Source organism: Podarcis gaigeae (assembly GCF_964106915.1).
Source record: "Podarcis gaigeae genome assembly, chromosome: Z".
NCBI classification, from domain to species: domain Eukaryota; kingdom Metazoa; phylum Chordata; class Lepidosauria; order Squamata; family Lacertidae; genus Podarcis; species Podarcis gaigeae.
Window position 1 is genome coordinate 33,356,488 of NC_139691.1, and position 19,397 is coordinate 33,375,884.

The 19,397-nt window shown below is 45.4% G+C and overlaps 1 protein-coding gene across 11 annotated transcripts in view; it reads right to left on the reverse strand.

Annotated features, from left to right (window-relative positions):
• Positions 1–89: 89 nt before the first annotated feature.
• Positions 90–19,397, reverse strand: part of DRP2 (dystrophin related protein 2) — a 53,724-nt gene continuing 34,416 nt past the window's right edge. For 4 of the 11 annotated variants that reach the window (XM_083722777.1, XM_083722772.1, XM_083722771.1 and 1 more), the window contains 13 exons: positions 18,987–19,188; positions 17,515–17,600; positions 15,143–15,300; positions 13,360–13,526; positions 12,360–12,471; positions 10,979–11,115; positions 8,713–8,778; positions 7,460–7,525; positions 6,111–6,254; positions 5,582–5,810; positions 4,961–5,081; positions 3,893–3,979; positions 90–1,012 (listed from right to left, as the gene is read on the reverse strand). In XM_083722777.1, the coding sequence (XP_083578903.1) occupies positions 993–1,012; positions 3,893–3,979; positions 4,961–5,081; positions 5,582–5,810; positions 6,111–6,254; positions 7,460–7,525; positions 8,713–8,778; positions 10,979–11,115; positions 12,360–12,471; positions 13,360–13,526; positions 15,143–15,300; positions 17,515–17,600; positions 18,987–19,188 (1,595 nt within the window). In that variant the 3' untranslated portion in view covers positions 90–992. Of the gene's footprint in view, positions 1,013–3,288; positions 3,377–3,892; positions 3,980–4,950; positions 5,082–5,581; positions 5,811–6,110; positions 6,270–7,459; positions 7,526–8,712; positions 8,779–10,978; positions 11,116–12,359; positions 12,472–13,359; positions 13,527–15,142; positions 15,301–17,514; positions 17,601–18,986; positions 19,189–19,397 lie in introns of all 11 variants that reach the window. The other 7 variants (XM_083722775.1, XM_083722779.1, XM_083722774.1 and 4 more) reach the window with 6 other exon arrangements.

Consider the following 19,397-nt stretch of genomic DNA (forward strand, 5'->3'; position numbering starts at 1 on the left):
CTGCTGTGCAGACAAAGAGAAGAGAGGGAGCTGCCTCCCATCACATAAAAAAGCAGATTTCGGAACAGAGCAGAACTGCAAATCCAAAGTAAACACATAACAAGGAATTAGAATTTAATGCATGAGGAAGTCCATTACAGTGCTTAAATACAATATATATAATATGTATTTATATATTATGTATATATATAAATATGTAAATTAAAACAATAAGGCTCTCTGTTATAAAGCTTCTCTCACATAAGGCTGCTGTTACTGCCATTGGAACAATATGTTTTAAAGCCTGCTCCTCTCCCCTGTTTTCCCATGAGATTTAATCTGGGCCTTGTCTCTTCCTCCCACTGACCTTGGAAGATATGGAGGTACCCGGGCGCTTGCAAGTTCCTTTTGCAACATACCAACTCTTCTGGTTTTTTTTTTTATTATTATAAAGGTTTTGGATTTCTTCCCAGCTTAAAGGTTCTTCATGGTTTAACGGTCACTGTGAGACAATTCCAGACCCCATAAAACCACCATCCTGTGAAGGCCACAGATCATTTCACTTGGCCAAAATCCACCATAGGCCACTTCCTGACTCAACCCCAAAATTGGCCCAGAAAAAGCGACAGTCCACAACACAAACTGTAGAGGGGGGGGGGGGGAAAGCTATTCATGTCAGTTTGTAGTTTGCACAGAAAGGCACCACCATGTGCCCTTGTTTCCTTCCTTTCAGAGTTCCTTGAATCTAGACATGTCACAACATCCAGTTTTGACCTCATCTGGATTTTGGGTACGTAACCCTGGATTGCCCTTCCAAAGGAAATGCTCTGTAGATACACCAAGGAGTGCTCTCCTGGAAGCCAAACCTCCTGCAAGGATTCTGGTGAGCTTCTGGTGAGGATGTCCCCTTAAGGATCCGAGTGAAGTCTGTCACACAGAGGGGAGGAGAGAGGAATGGAGAGTAGCAGCTGCTGAGGAACTGGTTAGACAAAGCCTCTCGCTTGCAGGAGGTGTTAGATAAGGGAAGTCGGACCTGAAAGAGAAAACAAAACAGGGTCGCATCCAGTGGAATATGTGCCTGCTGGATTCATGTTATAAAGGTTGTCTCCAGAGTGTCTTTTTTTTTTTTTTTTTTTAAACGAGAGGGATTCATTGGCATACCAGAAATCTGGGTTTGTGCAATTCATGAATTAAAGCCCTCTGGCGTAACAAAACTGTTATCACACACACAAACACCCTCAAAACTGGACTGCTTGCAGCTAGGAAAGAGATGGGGAAATGCTTTTAAAAATATGGGACAACGATCAATTGGCAGGAAGATGTATAACCTCCATGCAAACAAATAAAGATGAATGCACATTGTTGTATAACCTCCCCACAAACAGATCAGGATGAATGTTCAATAAACAGGTTGCCTGGAGAAGCCCAAGGATATTCAGAGTTATACCCGGAGGCAGTTTGGAGAGTGGAGGTGTTAAGGGCTTGTCTATATGTGTATACATGTACAGACAATTTGGGTTTGATAATAGGGCTAGTAAGTTGTGTTGATCTCCTACCCTGTAATGTTTTGCACCCTTCTTCATTTTTAGCACAGAAATTAGTATCTCAAGACAACAGGCGTAAAAACTTTTAACAAAATGCTACTTGGTAAGTCTATAAGGCTTATAGACAAACATTAAAGGAAGAAGCAGGCATTCACACAATCCGATTATATTCACAGTGGAGCTTAGTTAAATCACCCATCCCACCCACGATTTACACTCATCCATATATTTTACTGTGTCGCATAAAGATGGCATTTGAGGCTGCAACCTTAGAGGCCATGAGGCTACATTGGTTCTCCTTCTCTAGTACTGGATCATCCCTCCCACCATTTTTGAGAACTCTGGCCTGGTCCAAATGATGTCACAGCTCTGAGCTTGGTAGGGGGTCAGGGTTTGTGTTGGGATGGTTGGGAGACATACCAGAGTGGGGAGAGGACTGGGAAATGTCTTGATTCTAAATGATCCTGAGTTTTCTTAGCGGCCGAAATTCCCCCAAACCAGGCAAGTTTTTAGATCTCAAAGGGAGGGAAATAGTTGCGCTCCTTTTTTTTTTTTAATCCGCAAAATGACAGGAGGACTGCAAGAGCCTTTCTTCACCCTCCCTGCCAACAACACACTGTTAGGGCATTGGATGAGGCAGTTCAAGTGCCTTCAGTCCCCTCAGCCTCCAAACCTTTTAAACTTGGCACCAACCCTTCTGGGACTGGTTCTACACCAGAGCTCAGCTGATTGTTTCCCACATCCTTTTCGGTGGGCATTTTCCTTTGAATTTAAGCTTGGCTGCATTGGAAGAAAAGAAACAATTCTTTCCTTTGAACTTGGGCCACCTGACACCTGGCAATGTCAGGCGATTGACAATTCGGCAGCTCTGCCCACCTGTCAAAGTGAGAGGGAGCAGAGTTTCCACCCTGATCTTTACATTTGCAACAACTCTACAGGGTTTCAGAGGCTGGGGAAGAAGCCATACTGAGCAAATACTAAATCTTTACACTCAAACTGTGGCTGCATAAAATCCATATATTTAAAGCACACCATATATAGAATCCTAGGGACTGTAGTTTGATAAGGGTGCTGGAAATTGTAGCTCTGTGAAGGGTGAACTACAGTTCCCGGGGGGGCAGGGTTAGGGGAGAATGTGCTTTGAATCCACCATGTGTATGCAGCCAATGTCTTGCAGCCTACCTCAGGGCTTATCCAAACTTACTTTTCCTCCGCTCTTTCAAGGCCTGGTCCGTGATTTAAAGCTCTGTGGTTTTTTTTGCTACAGAGCTGTCTCTGTGAAAACTCTTTAAAGTTCAGTCAGAGCAAATGTCAATCTGTGGGAAACCCGAACTTGACATTTTCTCTGCTTCAGCTTTAAAGAGCCGGTTCTTAAAGGAGAAATCTCAGAGCAAAACAACAACAACAAAAACCCACTTGGATGCAGAGTGTTTAAGTGTGGACCTCTGCCTGGAAAGAATGCATGGGATTTATTCATTCCTGGAACAAGTTTGTCAATCACACAACACATTGAGCCACGAAATATTTCTGTCCTCTTTCATTCGCGATTTTCCTGAGATATATTTCTGTCTTCTGCATATAAGAGGTGAAGAAAGCCTTAGGCCTATTATGCCACTGTGAGGGGAGGAAACGGAGGCCAATTGTTATGCCCATCAAATAAAAACGGACACACTGGCAAAAGCAGTAAGGCTAGGTTATACAGGTTTGGTATGCCAGACATCAATGCCATAAGCAGCCAGACCAGGAGCAACACAATAGCTAATACCAGCTGATGCCCACGGTCAGCTTTGAACAAGTCATCTAGGAGAACTTGAGAGACTTCTTCAGGAAGGCCAGGGGGTGTGGTCTTTGCCCTGTCAGGGAAAAAAGGGACTGTGACTCCAGGGGCCTACAACCATTCTGGTCAGCCTTCCATTTGTACAGGAAGACTGAAGTGGGAAGTCTCCTATACCCATGGAGACTCCCCCCATATTTTAGAATCCTGATCTTTCAGGTTTCTAAAACATGTGGGGAACTTCCACAAACTCAGGTAAAAAAGGCTGCAGTGAGGATGGCAAGCTTCAAGGGTTACAGTGCAACTGTGCAACTTTTTGGACCTTTGCATTGCATTCAAACCCACTGCTGGTGCCCTGTGCTCTCCAGTAGGGCCCACTGCTTTCAGTAGGGGCCGCCATTTTAATTTACCTCAGTAATCCAGAGATGGGGAATCTATGGCCTTCCAGATGTTGCTGGGCCTACAATTCCCATCATCCCTGGACATTGAGCCACAGCGGCTGGGGCTGATGGGAATCCATGTCCACAAGCACCTGAAGGGACACAAAGTACCCCATCCCTGATGATGTAGGTCCAGATGATTTAATGCACTGTACCTCCAGTGTTGGGAAAAGCATTCCGAAGCTTTTCCATGATATCCTCCAGACACAGACTGACGTCCTGAGTACTCACCTCTACCTCATCTAAGAGAAAGAAAAATGAGTAAAAAAGGGGGGTAGGGAGGATATCATGTTAGTATTGTTGTATCTGGGATTTTCAATGAAGAGTCAGTTAAAAGTGGTCTATTAATCAGTCACCATCTTGCTGAAAGGTTGGGGATAACACTACAAGACAAACTTGGGACTATTAGAGGACAAAGCCCTCTTTCCGTTGAAAGTCACACCCACACCATACATATGAAGCAGATTTAAAGCACATGGCTTCTCTCAAAGAATCCCAGGAACTGTGGTTTGTTAAGGGTCCTGGAATTGTATATCTGTGAGGTATAAATTACAGCTCCTAGGATTTCTTGGAGGAAGCCATGGTCTGGATGAGACTGAAGACTATTAGACTAGGAAGCAGAGAAGCCAAAGGCTATGTAATGGTTCAGCTCAAACACATGTTTATAATGCCAAGATGCATTCTCAAATAGATGATAAAAGACCTGTGACCCAAATTGGGTTCTCTTCCTGTTTCAAGGAGGGGGACATGACCAATGACCACCCTAGGGTTACTTGGGAGGAGAGGCAGGGTATTAAAGCAAGAAAGGAATACAGTAGAATAAATAGAGCAGGAAGGCAGGATCTGTTCCTCAAGGTACAAATTCATGCACCACATAGTTAAACTATGGAACTCACTCTCACAGGAGAACCAACCTGGATGGCATTAAATGAGAACTAGGCAAATTCAAGGAGGATAAGTCTGTCCATGGCTACTAGCTATGCTCTGCCTCCATGGTCAGAGGCAGTATGTGTCTGAATACTGGTTGCTGGCATCTGCAGGAGGAGACTTGTGCTCCGGTCCTGCTTACAGGTTTCCCAGAAGCACTGGGCTTGCCACTGTAAGAGCAGGATTTGGGGCCAGCAGACTCTTCTTACCCTTTGTAATTGCTTCAGCAGAAGTAGGAATGAAGACATTCAGGAAAGAAACCCAGCAGCCTGCTTCATGGCAACACAGAGCCTCACCTGCAGTTTCCGTGTTTGGAGTGCCAGGGCCTTTTTCTCTGGTCTGACTCTCCTCTGATGGATGGGGAGAGGAAGCCAAGGATGAGGCTGTAGAGCCATCCCCTTTGGAATCTGCTCCAGGCTGGGAAGAGAAGGGAGATGTTAAGGATGCTCATGACCACCAACTTCTCACCTGGTGCTCCCCCATCTGTCCTGCATGGCACATGGCCCTTGGCTCTGACATCCTCACAAATCCAACTGCAGCTTCAGGGTTGGGCTGCCCACTAAATCACAGGTCTTCAGCTGATGGGTCATGACCCACAAAACCTGGCCTCGTTTCAGTTCATACCATTTCTTTTGAGTGTGTAATATTGGGAAGGGCCATAGCTCAGTAGCAGAGCACCTGCTTTGCAAGCAGAAGGTACCTGCAGCATCTCTAGGTGGGACAGGGAACATCTTCCATCTGAAACACTGGAGAGCCACTGTCAAGTTTGCGCAGACATACTGAGCTAGATGGATCAATGGTTTAGCTAAGTGTAAGGCAGATTCCTGTGCTCCTAACGATGTCACCTGAGGATGAATGCATCGAATGCAAAGAAGGCCAAAGAACTTTCTTTTTGAGATACAGCCCACAGACAATACCTGCAGAAGCAGCTCTCTCAGGCGCTGCAGCTGTGATTCTAACTGTTTGTTGTGGTCCTCCAAGATCTGCATCCGTGTCTCCAGGCGGCTTTTGTGCTGTCGAAGGATCCGGGCCTCTGCCAGCAGCTCTTCGTTGTGTGGATCCTGTGCTGATTCTGGAGTTCCTTCTGCCGACTCTGCTGCCTCCTCATGCTGCCATTTCAGACGCTTCAGCTCCCCCTGGAGAACCCTGCAAGGAGAAATACAAGCTCAGGCATGCAGCAAGAGTATGCTAGCATCAGGGGCTTAAGGTGCTCAATAGCTAGAACAGTGGCTCCCAAACTTTCCAACCCCTGGACCTGAAGGTCTTGGAGGACTATGTAATCAATGGGGATTTTTTTTTTTTTTGCCAATATCATGAATGAAAGTAAATATCGTTAGGAACCTCTGTTTCTGTCACACCCAAGGGTCCCAGAAATATTTGCACACATCTTACAGATCTGGAATAAAAGGAATGATTACAAGAACTCTGCTGGCCATGCCCACTTACCTGTTTTCATCCTCCAGGTGCGCCAAGATTCTCTCCAGTTCCCCTTTGTCGTCTGTGTTGGTGCTGTCCTGGGGCTGCTGACTACTGACTGGTTCTCTGTCTGTAATAGGGCTGGAGTGGCGCAAAAGGTACTGGTCCTCATCCCTGTTGTGGACAGAGCTGTGATAAGGTTAATGCAAGGAAGCTAGAAGTCTTAGTGGGGTGGTTTGTTGTACTACATCACACCTTGCATCAGGCCTGCTGAACTAATCTAAACAACTGGCATGCTAAGCTTCTGCCTCTCCCCCTTCACAGGAAGTTCAATGCCTTACATTGAATCAGACCCTTGGTCCATCTAGCTCAGTGTTGCCTACTTTGACTGGCAGCTGCTCTCCATGATTTCAGGCAGAAATCTCTCCCTGTCCTACCTGCTGATGCTGGAGACTGAACCATGCGAGGCAGATGCTTTACCACTGAGTTACAACCCTTCACCTTATTCTGCCACTTGCGATGGCTTTAGCCTTGCCTTCCTGTTTCCTGATGGCATTGCACATGCACACCCATGGCTCTGCATCCCTTTCCCCTTTTTGTGATGCGTCTTTTAGATTGTCAGCCTGTGGGCAAGGGGTGTATTGGGTCTTGGTTGTCACTGCTAGTTTGTAAGCTGTTCTGGGAGGCATTTTGCCTGAAGAGGATAAAATTGCCTGAAATAAATAAATGTGCATGGCCTAGGTGCTGGTCACCTGGGAAACAACAGACCAGCTGGCCTACTGCACATTTTACCTGAAGAACACTTGCACTGATGGGACAGGAAGAAGATGGCATTGGGAGGTAGAGCAGGAGAGAATTTGAATGCGTAAAAGTTTCTCGCCACGTGTAGGAAATCTCAAGGTACCTGTAAAAAGTATAGGTAGCATGCTAACTTTTGTTTGCCATGCTGTTTGCTCCTTTCCAAGAAATGTAGGCCAAATTTGAGTCCACAAGCAATTGCAAGTGGGAGAAGCAAGACATATGATAGAAGTGAGGTTATGTGCTGTTTTAATGCTCATTTTCCCCACCTAAGGGAAGTGGGGGAATGTCCACATGGACTCCTCTGCCCAAACGAAGCCGTGGAGGATAAAGGGTTGGGGAATCTGCCAAGAGACTACAGCCTAAACGTGAAGCCCTATACACAGTCATGCGGAAGTTAGTCCCATTGAACTCAATAAAACTTCTATTTCCAAATATAAATGCAGGTGGTTGCAGTGTGAAGTCGCCTAATTAAATATGACCTTTGGTTGTGCTCTGGTATCCCCCACCCCTTAGCTTTGCAACTGACACAAAGCACACAGATTTCAGCAGAATTCGCAAGGAGGACAGTAGCAACTCACAGGCTGTCATCCGGAGAAAGGCTGTCGTTGTAAAAGGAGGAATTCTGGCTTTCCATCTCTGCAAGCCTACAGGAAAACAGAAGAGGGGCTATGAACTTCAGGGAAGTAGCGAGGAAAGACAGAAGATCTTTCTAGACGACCCCAAAAGGTACCAGGTGGATGGCCACAGGAGGAGAGAAATTGCAGCTCTCATGAGGGTAGGAAATTCTGGGTATGAAACAAGCTGCTCCAAATTAGCAGTTTAAATATTGCCTTGCCTCTCACATTCCACTCTAAAGCATAGTTGCCTAGTGCTGGTTGCACCTCTGCAATAAGGAGGTCCAAGCTGGATGTTCCAAGCTTAGACCACATGGCTTACGCAAGCCATCTTTGTGTTTCTATACAAATAACTTAGAAACATTTACCATTTTGGAATCTAAGGTGTCTTTTCTTGCTGCTGGATGGAAAAGCACATGAGTTTGATGTTTGAAGAGTTTGTAAATAAAACATTTTTAACTTACCAAACGTCTGGTCTCTTTCTATGCTAAGGGAAATTGGGATATTTAAAAGGGGATATTTTAAACATCTTCTAGCCTACATTTCCATGCTTTACTTTGTTGCATGTTTTGCAGTTTTAAATCTCTGTTGGAGCTCTGTCTCCAAAGAGTACCTGCCCCAAACCTGGATCTAGGCACCTAGAGAATTATCCATTTATTAAAATACCCCCACCCCAAAAAAAACAACTACTACCCATCAAAAAGCAGGATCACTGATAACCACCCTTGATACCACCATGAACAAAAATAATCATGAATACACAATTAAAAGGACATCTGAAGAAGCCCACAGCTGGAGGCCATCAATATTCTGGGAATTTTAAGTTTCATCCTTAAATGGAACTCTGTCTTCTTAGCAGTGCTATTGTAGTCAGGCCCATATAGAACTTGTCTAAGGCCCAGAGCAAAAGAATAGTTAGAATAAAGTTATAAACCCAAACAAACAAAAAAGAAGCCAGTCCCTTGCAGGGTCGCCTGGCCAGCTTAGCCTTCCAAGGCCCAGAGCAAATATACTCAGCTGCCCCCCATCCTGCAAAGGCCTGATTGTAGTGGTTGGAGGGTTGAAGAAAGTCACCTTCTGCCTTTGCTACAGAGGGCTTTTCTGATGTACCAGGTTTTTCTCCACTCACTGTATCTGTTGTACTGGCTGTGCCACCCCATTCCCCATACCACCCAACATTTTGGCCCGGCCCCTTTCTTAGGGGTGTCAAGTGGTACCTGCTGGCGAAGTGTTCGATCCGAGAGTGAGTATCTGCATGAGGTAACATTGGAGAGGAGGCTGGCCTGAAAGGAACAAGCAGAAGTCATGAAGGACTGAGGTATGACATTGTCAGCAGTTGCCTAGCAGGGGTCAAATGAAAGTGTCACCTGCACCGGCCGTCCATCTAGGCAGGTAAAACAAGGTCCTTGCATTAATTTACAAAGCCCTGAACAACTTAGGTCCAGGGTACTTAAGGGACTGCTTGAACTCTTCTATCCCAGCTCTGTCACTGATGTAATCTGCAGGAGTGTCATTGGTCACCTCCTGAGTTTATGAGGCTCGTTTGACATTGACAGAAAACTGAGGCTTCAAGTGTCAACAGCATAGTCCTGTGGAAGCTCTTCCAGTAGAGATGATGATGATGATGTTGATGTTGATGATGATGATGATAATAATAATAATAATAATAATAATAATATTTATACCCTGCCCATCTGGCTGGGTTTCCCCAGCAACTCTGGGCAGCTTCCAGGACATATAAAAACATAATAAAACATCAAACACCAACAACTTCCCGATACAGGGCTGCCTTCAGATGTCTTCTAAAAGTTGTGTAGTGCTTTATCTCACTGGCATCTGATGGATTCAGTAGGTGTCTTCTATATTACCCTTTAAGCATCTCCTGAAAACTTACCAATGCTGTCAGGTTTATGCAGACTATTAAGAAAACATTTTTCTGTAGTAGTTAGCTGATAATCTGTGATATTACTCTTTTTACATGGTGTGTGTGTGTGTGTGTGTGTGTGTGTAACACTGTTGTAAGCAACTTAGATTTTTTTTTAAAAAAATGAAATTGTGGTATATAAGCATTTTTATAAACAAATGAACAACAAGTCTGTGGGGAGACCTTTTGACCTTTGGGAAGGGGGTGTTATCTGCTGCAACAGGGGTGGGGAGCCAGTGGCCACCCATATGCTGTTGAGCTCCTGCCAAATCTCCCACTAATTGATACCTCACAAGCCCAGCTATTATACCAGAGTAATCACCGCCAATGACTCAAGACTTTTCAAACACACACACACACACACACACACACACACACACACACAAAAACAGCACAGGCATACGGCCCTTTTGATTCTGTTGGATTCCAACTCCCATTAGCCCCAAGTCACTTCGACTAATGTCCTGGAAGGATGGGAGTATTATTCCCATAACATCTGGAAGATCACAGGTTCCCCATCCCTGATTTACACTATGCAACTGTGACTTCTGAAGACTGACAGCAAAGGATCACAGAAAGCTGCCTTATACCAGGCCTCATCTAGCTCAGTACTGTCTTCTCTGACTGGCAGAGGTTGCTAGGGTCTTGGGCCGAGTGGGGTCTTTCCCATCTTCTGCATTTGCTCTGCTCCCAACCTACAGTCTCTTCTCCAATCCATGCACCAGTTATGCATGAGCATTCCTAGAAGGAATGGAATGCTGGACTTAGTGGGGACATTGCTTCTCATCACTACTGAGCTGATGGCACCCTGGTGTGGATTCCTTCACCTTCAGCTGTGATGGCAGATGACGTTTGTGCAAAATTAGCTTTGGAATCTTATTATCCTAGTAGTAGGAGCAGCTGGTACTAGAAGATGGAACTGGAACTTTTTACAAGCACCACACAATATCCAATTCTGCAGTTGTAAGGAAACAATGGTGGAACTCCTTGCACATTGATACTAGGTAGGCCTCTTAATTGTATTGTTTAAAATGCCTACTAAAAACTTCTTTGTTTAGGCAAGTCGAACCAGATATGGAAAGCTGACGTACATTTCAATAGGTAGGTTTTCTTCATATATAATGCAAATTTTTAACGACTGATTTTATTTATTTTGGAATTGTTTAAAGTCAACTTGTCTTTAACCACTGATTTCTATAGTTAATCTTAATGTATATTTTATGTAAATCATATAAAGAGATTTCAACGATTACACATTTTATTACATAAACTCCAGGCCACCCATCCACCGCTGACACAGAATTCTTTGCTTCCCAGAATTCTAGGTTTGATCTAAGTTCTGTTGAGGCCAGAGATGGAGAACCTGTGGCCACCCAGATGCTGCTGGACTCTAGTTACTGAAATCCCTGAGCAATGACCATGCAGATAGGATTTGGGAGTTCAACACCTGAGCATTGCATGTTCTCCATCTACCGTTTCTTCTCACCCAGCAAGCATCATGAAGATGTCCACCGATCAAGGAAGAGGGTGGGGAATTTGCAGCCAGGACCAGGACTTACGTTTCAATGAAATCTGCCTCCAGGACGGACTGAACCGGCAGGTACCCTCTTTGGGGATGCTTGCTGAAATACTGCTTCGACCGGAACTTGTTTTTCAGGGTGGTGGCAAAGTCCCTCATGTTCTCACTAGAGGTGGTCTGCAGAGAGGAACAGAGGAGACTAAGGCTTTGTTCACACACCTGTTTCCTGCACAATCACTATAGTGATTCATACACTATATATTGTAAACTTAAGATAAAAAATAGATTAACCTTATAGAAAATATACAGAATACTACTGATCCTAACTTGAAAATAATTTTCATGTATTTGTTAAGAGTGTTTTTCAAAGTTATTTGGGTTGTATCCAGAGTTCGTCATACTCAGATCTGGTCCCCTGAAATGAATTGACATTAATTTCTTAGGTCCCTTAATTTAAATGGGTCTACTCTGTGCAGAATTTAGTTGAAGACAACCCTTCATGTTAATTTTTCTTAAAAGCATAGTTGTGGATCCAGCATTAAATTCAGTTTGCAAAAACAGGTGTCCAGTTCTCCAGAAACTCATTTCCTCTTTGATAATTCTCATTTGTTCTTAGAAAAGATGTCAAGGTGGACATTACTGTCCTGGCTCCCAACCTAAACAACAACAACAACAACAACAACAACAACAACAACAACAAAATTTCCACCCCACCCATCTGGCTGGGTTTCCCCAGCCACTCTGGGCGGCTTTCAACAGAACATTAAAAGCAGAATAAAACTTCAAACATTAAAAACTTCCCTAAATGTTACGACAAAAGCTCTTACCTATGAGTAAGAAAGAAAGCTTTATTCAAGACTTGCAATAGTATAGGTCAGGCTACAATTACTGTCAAATCCCACATATTTTAATCTCCGTTATTCTATATATGGCATTGTAGTTATTTTTTCATATTTAGCATTTCTGGTCTAGAAGCTATTATATGACTAGTCAGTCCTCTATGTTCTTTCTGTATTTTTGTGTGCAGGCTGAATAAAAGAACATTGGGTCAAGTGTGGTATGATAGCCTATTTTTATTCTACTGAAAAGTGTATATTCTTCCCATACCTTTTTAAAAATAGGGTAGGCTTGGTAATGCTGGTAAATTGTTATGCAGCCAAGCTGGGGAACCTGAGCCCTGCCCCAAGTGTTGCTGGACTACAATTCCCATCATCCCTGACAATTGGCCATGCTGGCTGGAGCTGATGGGAACTAGAGTTCAACAACATCTGGAGGCCCAGAAGTTCCCCACCCTTGGCCTAGGCCTAAGTAATGGGTCCAGAGCTTGCTCCATGAACAGCTCATTGGTCAAACATGAACAGTGTTGTTGGTCAAATACCAGTGTCCCCCAAACAGTTTTCTCCAGACAACTCCTATATTACCATTGTGTAGTATTCCATAATGGGATAATGCAGCTTGTTGCCTTTGCTGGCTCTCCCAGTCAAGAAGCAAGTCTGGCAGATGTCCACGTTGAATTGCTTCAGGCTTCGGTACCTGGAACAAAGGGCAATCAGGGCTGGGTCATAAAACCAGCAGCATCGAAATAATAAAGCATCTCCTAGACTCCACCCATATCAGGACGCAAGTAGGGTTTGTATGTTTGGGGAGGACCATTACTCAGGGGTAGAGCATTTGCCTTGCACACTTAAATTCCCAGATTCAATCCCAGGTAGGACTGGGAATGCCCCCATGACTCAATCTGGAGAGCACCTGCCAATCAGAGTAAACAGTACTGAGATAGATGGATGAATGGTCTGACTCAGAGAGGCTCGCTTGGCGCCATCCTTACATGTCTTTAGGTGCTAGGCAAAACATTCCTCTTTACCCAGGCCTTTGGCCATTTAATAAACTGTTAAGGCCGTGTTTTGGGGACAGGGGGGTTGCTATTATGATTATTTTATGATTATATGCTTTTTATTATGTTTTTATTTTTGTGCTCCATAAAATGTGCTCTAACTGTTGTGCACTGCCCTCGGATCTTTTGATGAAGTGTGGTATCTAGATTGAATAAATAAATAATAATACAAAATAATAAGGCATCTCCCGACGTTCTTATTAATGCCCACCTCCACTTTTTTTTAAGGCTTCAGCATAGAAAATGAGTACATAGAAATAAGTGTTTCAATGTGCAAGGATGTTTTTGCTGTAGGATTGCATTTGAATATAGGAACATATGATGAGCTATGGAGGAAAAGATCTATCAGCAGCTATTACTTATAATAGCTAGATGGCATCTCTATGTACAGAGGGAATGGATCCGTGGACATCAAATGCCATGTGCCTAGACGAAGAACTCTGCTGGATCAGACCACTGGCCCAACTAATCCAGACCCTGTTGTCACAGTGCATATGGGAAGCTGTATACTGTAGCACACCCCGTACCTGAATCCTTTGATTGGGCATTGTCGGCAGACAGAGCACTTGGTCTGGTGTTTAACTTGCTCGGCTATAGTCACTCGATGCAGGACTGCCAGCCACACCATTGACTGTGGCTCCAGGTTAGCCCATTCCAGGAACTGGATAGCTTCAATTGCTGGTTTCCCATTGCCCTAAGAGGAAGAGAAGGGAGGCAGGTTCTGATCACTAGTCATATGAATGGATTGCAGGGCTGCACATTTGGTACATATATCCCCTTTCCCCTTCAAAATGGCACTGATCTTACTGACTTCCCTGCTCCTACAAATGATTTAATCTGCTTAAAACGATATAGTGCATAAAAATTTCTTGAAATTCTACATTGTGATCTTTAAAGACTTTTTTATATCACCCTTCCGATTCCCAGTGTACTTTCTGTTTAAGAAGTAATACACAGCAAAGCAGTCAACGCTTTCGATACCAATAAAATGTAAAAACTAAGAAGGCGGCAGGTCTCAAAGCAGCATTGAAACAACCAGAATCAAAACATAAGGGGAAAAGCTTGGCTCAAAACAAAAGCAAAACACCTTTGCCTAGTGTCAAAAAGATAACATTGTAGGCACCAGGAGACCCTCACTGGCGAGAACATTCCACAATTGGGGTACTACCAGCCAAGAAGGAGATCTTCCTGATATCCACTCACTTCACCTCAGATTTCAGAGTGTCCCATTGAAAACTCTATACTGAAGATTTTAAGGACCTATGAAGAAAGGTGGTCCTAAGGCTAAGTCACATCACAATACCTGATGCTAAGTGGACTTTCATCTGAAGACTGTCTTTCCTGTAGTAGCTTTCTGTCTATGGAATGCTCTTCCCTAGAGAATCATGCCTGCCATTGTTGCCAACTCTGCCATTGTTTTGGTGCCAGGAAAAGAAGTTTGGGGGTTTTTACTGGGTGTGTGGGCAGCACCAAAGACTCGGTGTCTTTACTCCGACTATGCTTTCTATAAGCTTATGTATTTCAATTACTGCATTTTATGCATGTCTTAAATTTCTTCAGGACTTTTTGGTTGTGGGAAGTGATTCATAAATTCGACAAACCGAAAACAAAAGGATAAGACTGTCAAGAGGTGACAAAGGAAGTTGAGTAGCTTCTTATTAAAAGACTAAGGCACTTTTCATGTTATGGTAGAAATATAACACCACTTCTGGACCTGGCCAGGAGGTGGGGTTGTGGGCTTCACGCCCACCCCACGTGAGCGGGGGCTGGTTTCAGCCTCCGCGAGAGCAGGGGAATCCTGGCCGCCAGCCAATCAGGTGGCTGGGGGGGGGCGTGGGCTGCACTGTTGCTGGAACGTTAAAGGCCGAGCACAAGGTGGGTGGAACCATGAGGCCTCCCCCCAAATTGTCCATTCATTTCAGCTGGCTGTTGGGTTTTTTTTGGGGGGGGAAGCTGTGCAACTGGGCCCACCCATGTGCCAACAGGCCTTGAAACGTAACTTGCAGCTGTGAGGGAAGGAACCACAGAAAGCCACTCCTAAGCCACTGAGCAGTGGCGTAGCGTGGGTTGTCAGCATCCGGGGCACGGCAAGTAATTTGCGCCCCCTAACCCGTGGATTTGCGCCCCCTAACCCTAACCCCCAGATGTTGTGCCCGGTGCGGCAGGCCCCCCCTGCACCCCCACGCTACGCCACTGCCACTGAAAGACACCCAAGAAACATGACCCACTGGCTCCCTCAACAACTCTCGTGGCAAAAGGAATCTCTTCTCGTAGCGTCAACGTGGACAAAGCACCACCTGTGTCACGTACAAATCGGAAGCAGCTGCGAACGCTGGGCTCCACGTTGCTCCCTCCAAAGGCTGCCACCTCCCCTAGTTGCCGTGGAACCTGGATGGCCTCGTGAAGAAGGATGCCAAGGTGCCGCTGGTCACAGAGTCCGCTGGCATTTGCCACCTGGCTGAAGAGATCTGAAAGGTGCGAGGGAAGAGCATGGGGCCCCCACAAAGGGTGGGATGAGGGAGGGAGGACGAGACAGAGAGAGAAAGAAAGAAAGGAGAGAGACTCAAACTGCAGCTTTTCCCAGAGCTATGAAAACATGGGGAAAGACAAGCATCAGTGGTGAAAGTCAAGCTTTGAAAGAGAGAAGGTATCACTCTTAACCATGGCCCACCTGCACTATAAATTTAAAGCAGTATCATACCACTTTAAACAGTCAAGGTATTCCCCAAAGAATCATAGGAGCTGCAGTTTGTTAAGGGTACTACAATTACCAGGATCCTTTGAGAGAAGTCATGATGATTACAATAATCTGCAACTAAAGAGGGAGGAATCTGTCAGTTTCAACTTCTCTCAGTTTCTCCTTTTTATAAAACAATTTGCAGGGTTGTTTCCTGCTGCTCCCCCCACAAAAAACCTCATGAAAATTCAGCAGCAATTTTGTGCAGATTTCTCTTAATAAACATATTTTTGCTCAGTTTTGGCGCATATATATATATATATATATAATTTCTCCAATGTAATGCATCTTTGTACATATATTTTCACTAATATTTTGCATTTTATGCAACCCTTCCCCCAATACATGCTTTTTTTCATCCAGATTGTTTGGTTGAAGAAATGTACCACAAAATTCAGAGAAGTGCAAATTCTGAAGGACAGCTTTGTTTTGGTTTGCATATTGGTTTGAGAAGTGTGTGTTAGTTAGTTTCACATTAAAATGCCAACAAAATTGCATTTCTACAACTATACCTGTAGTAAAGATATGCCCTAAGGCAGAGGTTTGCAAAACTTTCTTTCTGCGAGTAACCTTTTCAAACCAACCCCCCAAGCTGGCTTTGCCATTAGGCAAACTGAGGCAGCTGCCTCAGGTAGCAGAAGTTCTTAAGGTGGCAGTCCTGTGGGTGGACCTCAGGTGGTGCTGAAGCAGCACCAGTATCAGATGAAATCGCACCTGAAATCAGACGAGATCTTGCAAGAAAGAAAGAAAGATATTGCATAATTTTGGCAATATCTCGCCCAAATCAGGCAATATATTGCCCAAAAATGGCACTGATGGCAGCTTTGCTCCTGTACCTGTTGCAAAGGCAGAAGGGCAGGCAGAGTAGTGGCACCAATGGCAACAAGTATGGCAGCAGCGGTGGGAGCAGTAGGGCAGGGCAAGGTGGCACTTCCTGTTTTGCCTCAGGTGGCAAAACGGGATGGGCAGCCCCTGTAAACTAGTATGAATGTTGCCAATTGCCTTCTGCCCTGCAGGGGCAGATTCAGGGAATGGCTGGAAGCTGAGGAGTTGTGGCTTGATTTTGATGAGTTGGCACCGGGAAAAGGGGTGGGGGGTTGGATGCTGGCTTGGGAGAAGGGATCAGTGATCTGGGGGAGCCTGTAAGAGCCAGGAGACGAGAGTCAGAGGCAGGAGAAGCTGCAGGATTGGAGAGGGGAGAACAGGTGCAGGAGGAGGGAGAGATAGGTCAGGCTGGTGGAGAGTCAAGGGCTTCCACATCTCCTCGTCCTGCTCCTAGCTCTCCTGCTCCGCTGTCTCCCAGGACCAGAAGAGGACTGAAGTGGGAGGAGCAGAAGCTTACACGCAGGCAGAGTCTCCAGCTGCTTGTGTGCCGCTTGTGTGGGGGAGGTACATAAGCTGAGGTCAGGGGCAGGTCCTCTCTGTCACAGCAACTGCACACCTAGGAATGGCTGAGAGACACAGGACTGATGGTCCTGCCTTTTCCTAATTTGCAAGTGTACTTTAGACAACGAAGAGCTAATTCATCTCTCTGGACATTCCTCACCTGTCAGCATTGTGATAGGCAGGAGGGAAATAGCTTGTCTGCTTTAAAACTCAGTGGAGCACTGTGGAAGCCCTGTTCCTTGGAGCAAGGCAGGACTAGAACTGAGAGGGTGTTTTTCTGTCATGCAGGATGGCATGTGCAGGACTGATTTGTGTGCAGGCCTATTCATGCAAGTGGGACGAGGAACCCATGAAAGAATGCTCTCTCCTCCGCTGCCGGAAACAGGAGCAATATAAAAGGCTTCCTGCCATATTTCCATTTGTGCAATACTGGAAGGGATGCAGGCAGGTGAGTTGTGATGCAGCTGTGACTCCTCCTGCACTCGCCTCTCTCCACCTTTCCAAACCTGAAAGCCTCCCACACTCTGGTTTCATCAACCATCTCCCCCGGATGACTCACATTGAAATTTTTCCTTCACCTCCGTGCCACACAGACATGCTATGCCTGTCTTGAAGGAGAGAGCCCGCATCTTCCCGCTGCGTCCACTGGAAGACAAAAGGCGCAGGGTGAGAGGGGTGGGGGGAAACCTGGAAACCCCCCCTTTTTTGGTTTGGCTTACAAGTGCCCAATTTCTGCACAGCAGAGGAGACACTGTAGTGGTTTCCACCAAACAGTGCTGGCAGAACCAGGTCTCCCAGAACAGGCCTGCAAAGGCATGATAGCCCATTACGAGCTCAGTGAAAAACATGCATTTCCAGCCTGCAATTGCATAGCACCTTGCAGGCAACAGGGCATGGCTGGTGGTCTGTGTCTTGCTTGGCAAACCCAACCTATAACAAACAGGCTTTTCCTTCCAATGCCACATCATAGCCATCCAGACCACATGCCAGTCTCCATTGACAGAAGCCTCAGTGGAGATACCAACCAATTCAATCCACCTTTGCCCCTGAAGACACAGACTTTATGAAACTTCATGTTTAGAGGCAGTCTGCCTGCTTTTATCAGGTGCTTGGAACACAGAACAACCATCTCTACAATACACTGCTTGTGGATTTCCTATCGTAATCACCATTGTGTTGCTTTTTTCAGAAAGGTGAACTCAAAGCAACTTACGAAAACAAACATTTAAGTAGGAAAACGAGAGGCATAGAACAACTGAAAATGCCCACAATAATTTGTATAAAAGAACAACCCCATCCCACGAAGACAGGTTTTCCCAAACTTGTATCTCCAGCTGTTTTGGGACTACAACTCCCATCATCCCTAGCTAGCAGGACCAGTGGTCAGGCACGATGGGAACTGTAGTCCAAAAACAGCTGGAGACCCACGTTTGGGAAACCCTGCACTAAAAGAGAAAAGCAGGAGATTAAAATCAAAGGCCTGGGAGGATAACAATATTCAGATGTTTTAAAACAGATACCCCGAAACTGGTTTCTAAGCAGTTTACAAAGTATAAAAACTAGTTTAAAAAGGTAAAGGTACCCCTGCCTGTACGGGCCAGTCGTGTCCGACTCTAGGGTTGCATGCTCATCTCGCTCCAGAGGCCGTGAGCTGGCGCCGTCCGAAGACACTTCCGGGTCACGTGGCCAGTGTGACGAAGCTGCAGCTGGCAGCACCAGCGCAGCACACCGAAACGCCGTTTACCTTCCCGCTATTAAGCGGTACCTATTTAATTACTAGCACTTAAGAGTGCTTTCGAACTGCTAGGTGGGCAGGAGCTGGGACCGAACGACGGGAGCTCACCCCGCCGCGGGAATTCGAACTGCCGACCATACGATCAGCAAGTCCTAGGCACTGAGGTTTTACTCACAGCCCCACGCAAGCATTAAAACACAAGCCTCTATCATTAAAATACACAATAAAACAATCACATTAAAACATTACTAGTCTGCTGAGGCATCTCTTATTGGTATGGATGCCTTTATGGGTACCTATCGAAAACATTGAGCAGCCAGTTCAAGGTCATGTCGACGCAGAGGGGGACGTTCACCAGGATGCCTCTTTCCTCCTCGAGCCGCTCGTAAAGGGCGGTCAGACAGTGGATCACCTCCACCACATCCATCACATGGTCACTGGGCTGCAGCTCATGTTCGCTGAAGACCTCTAAGGCTGTTGGTAGCGTCACCAAGTCCACTGTGGCACCCAGAGAAAGGGTGGTCAGAAATGGAAGTGGGAGATGAGAAAACAAAAAACAAACCTGTTATAGATTTGTCACACGAAGCAAGAAAGATCCCTCCCCACATGACAAAGATAATGAGGGCAAGATACAAAGTCTTTGAGTTTGAAAACAACTCAAGGCACACCAAAATGGCTTCACCCATGCTACCAACTAATAAAAAAGA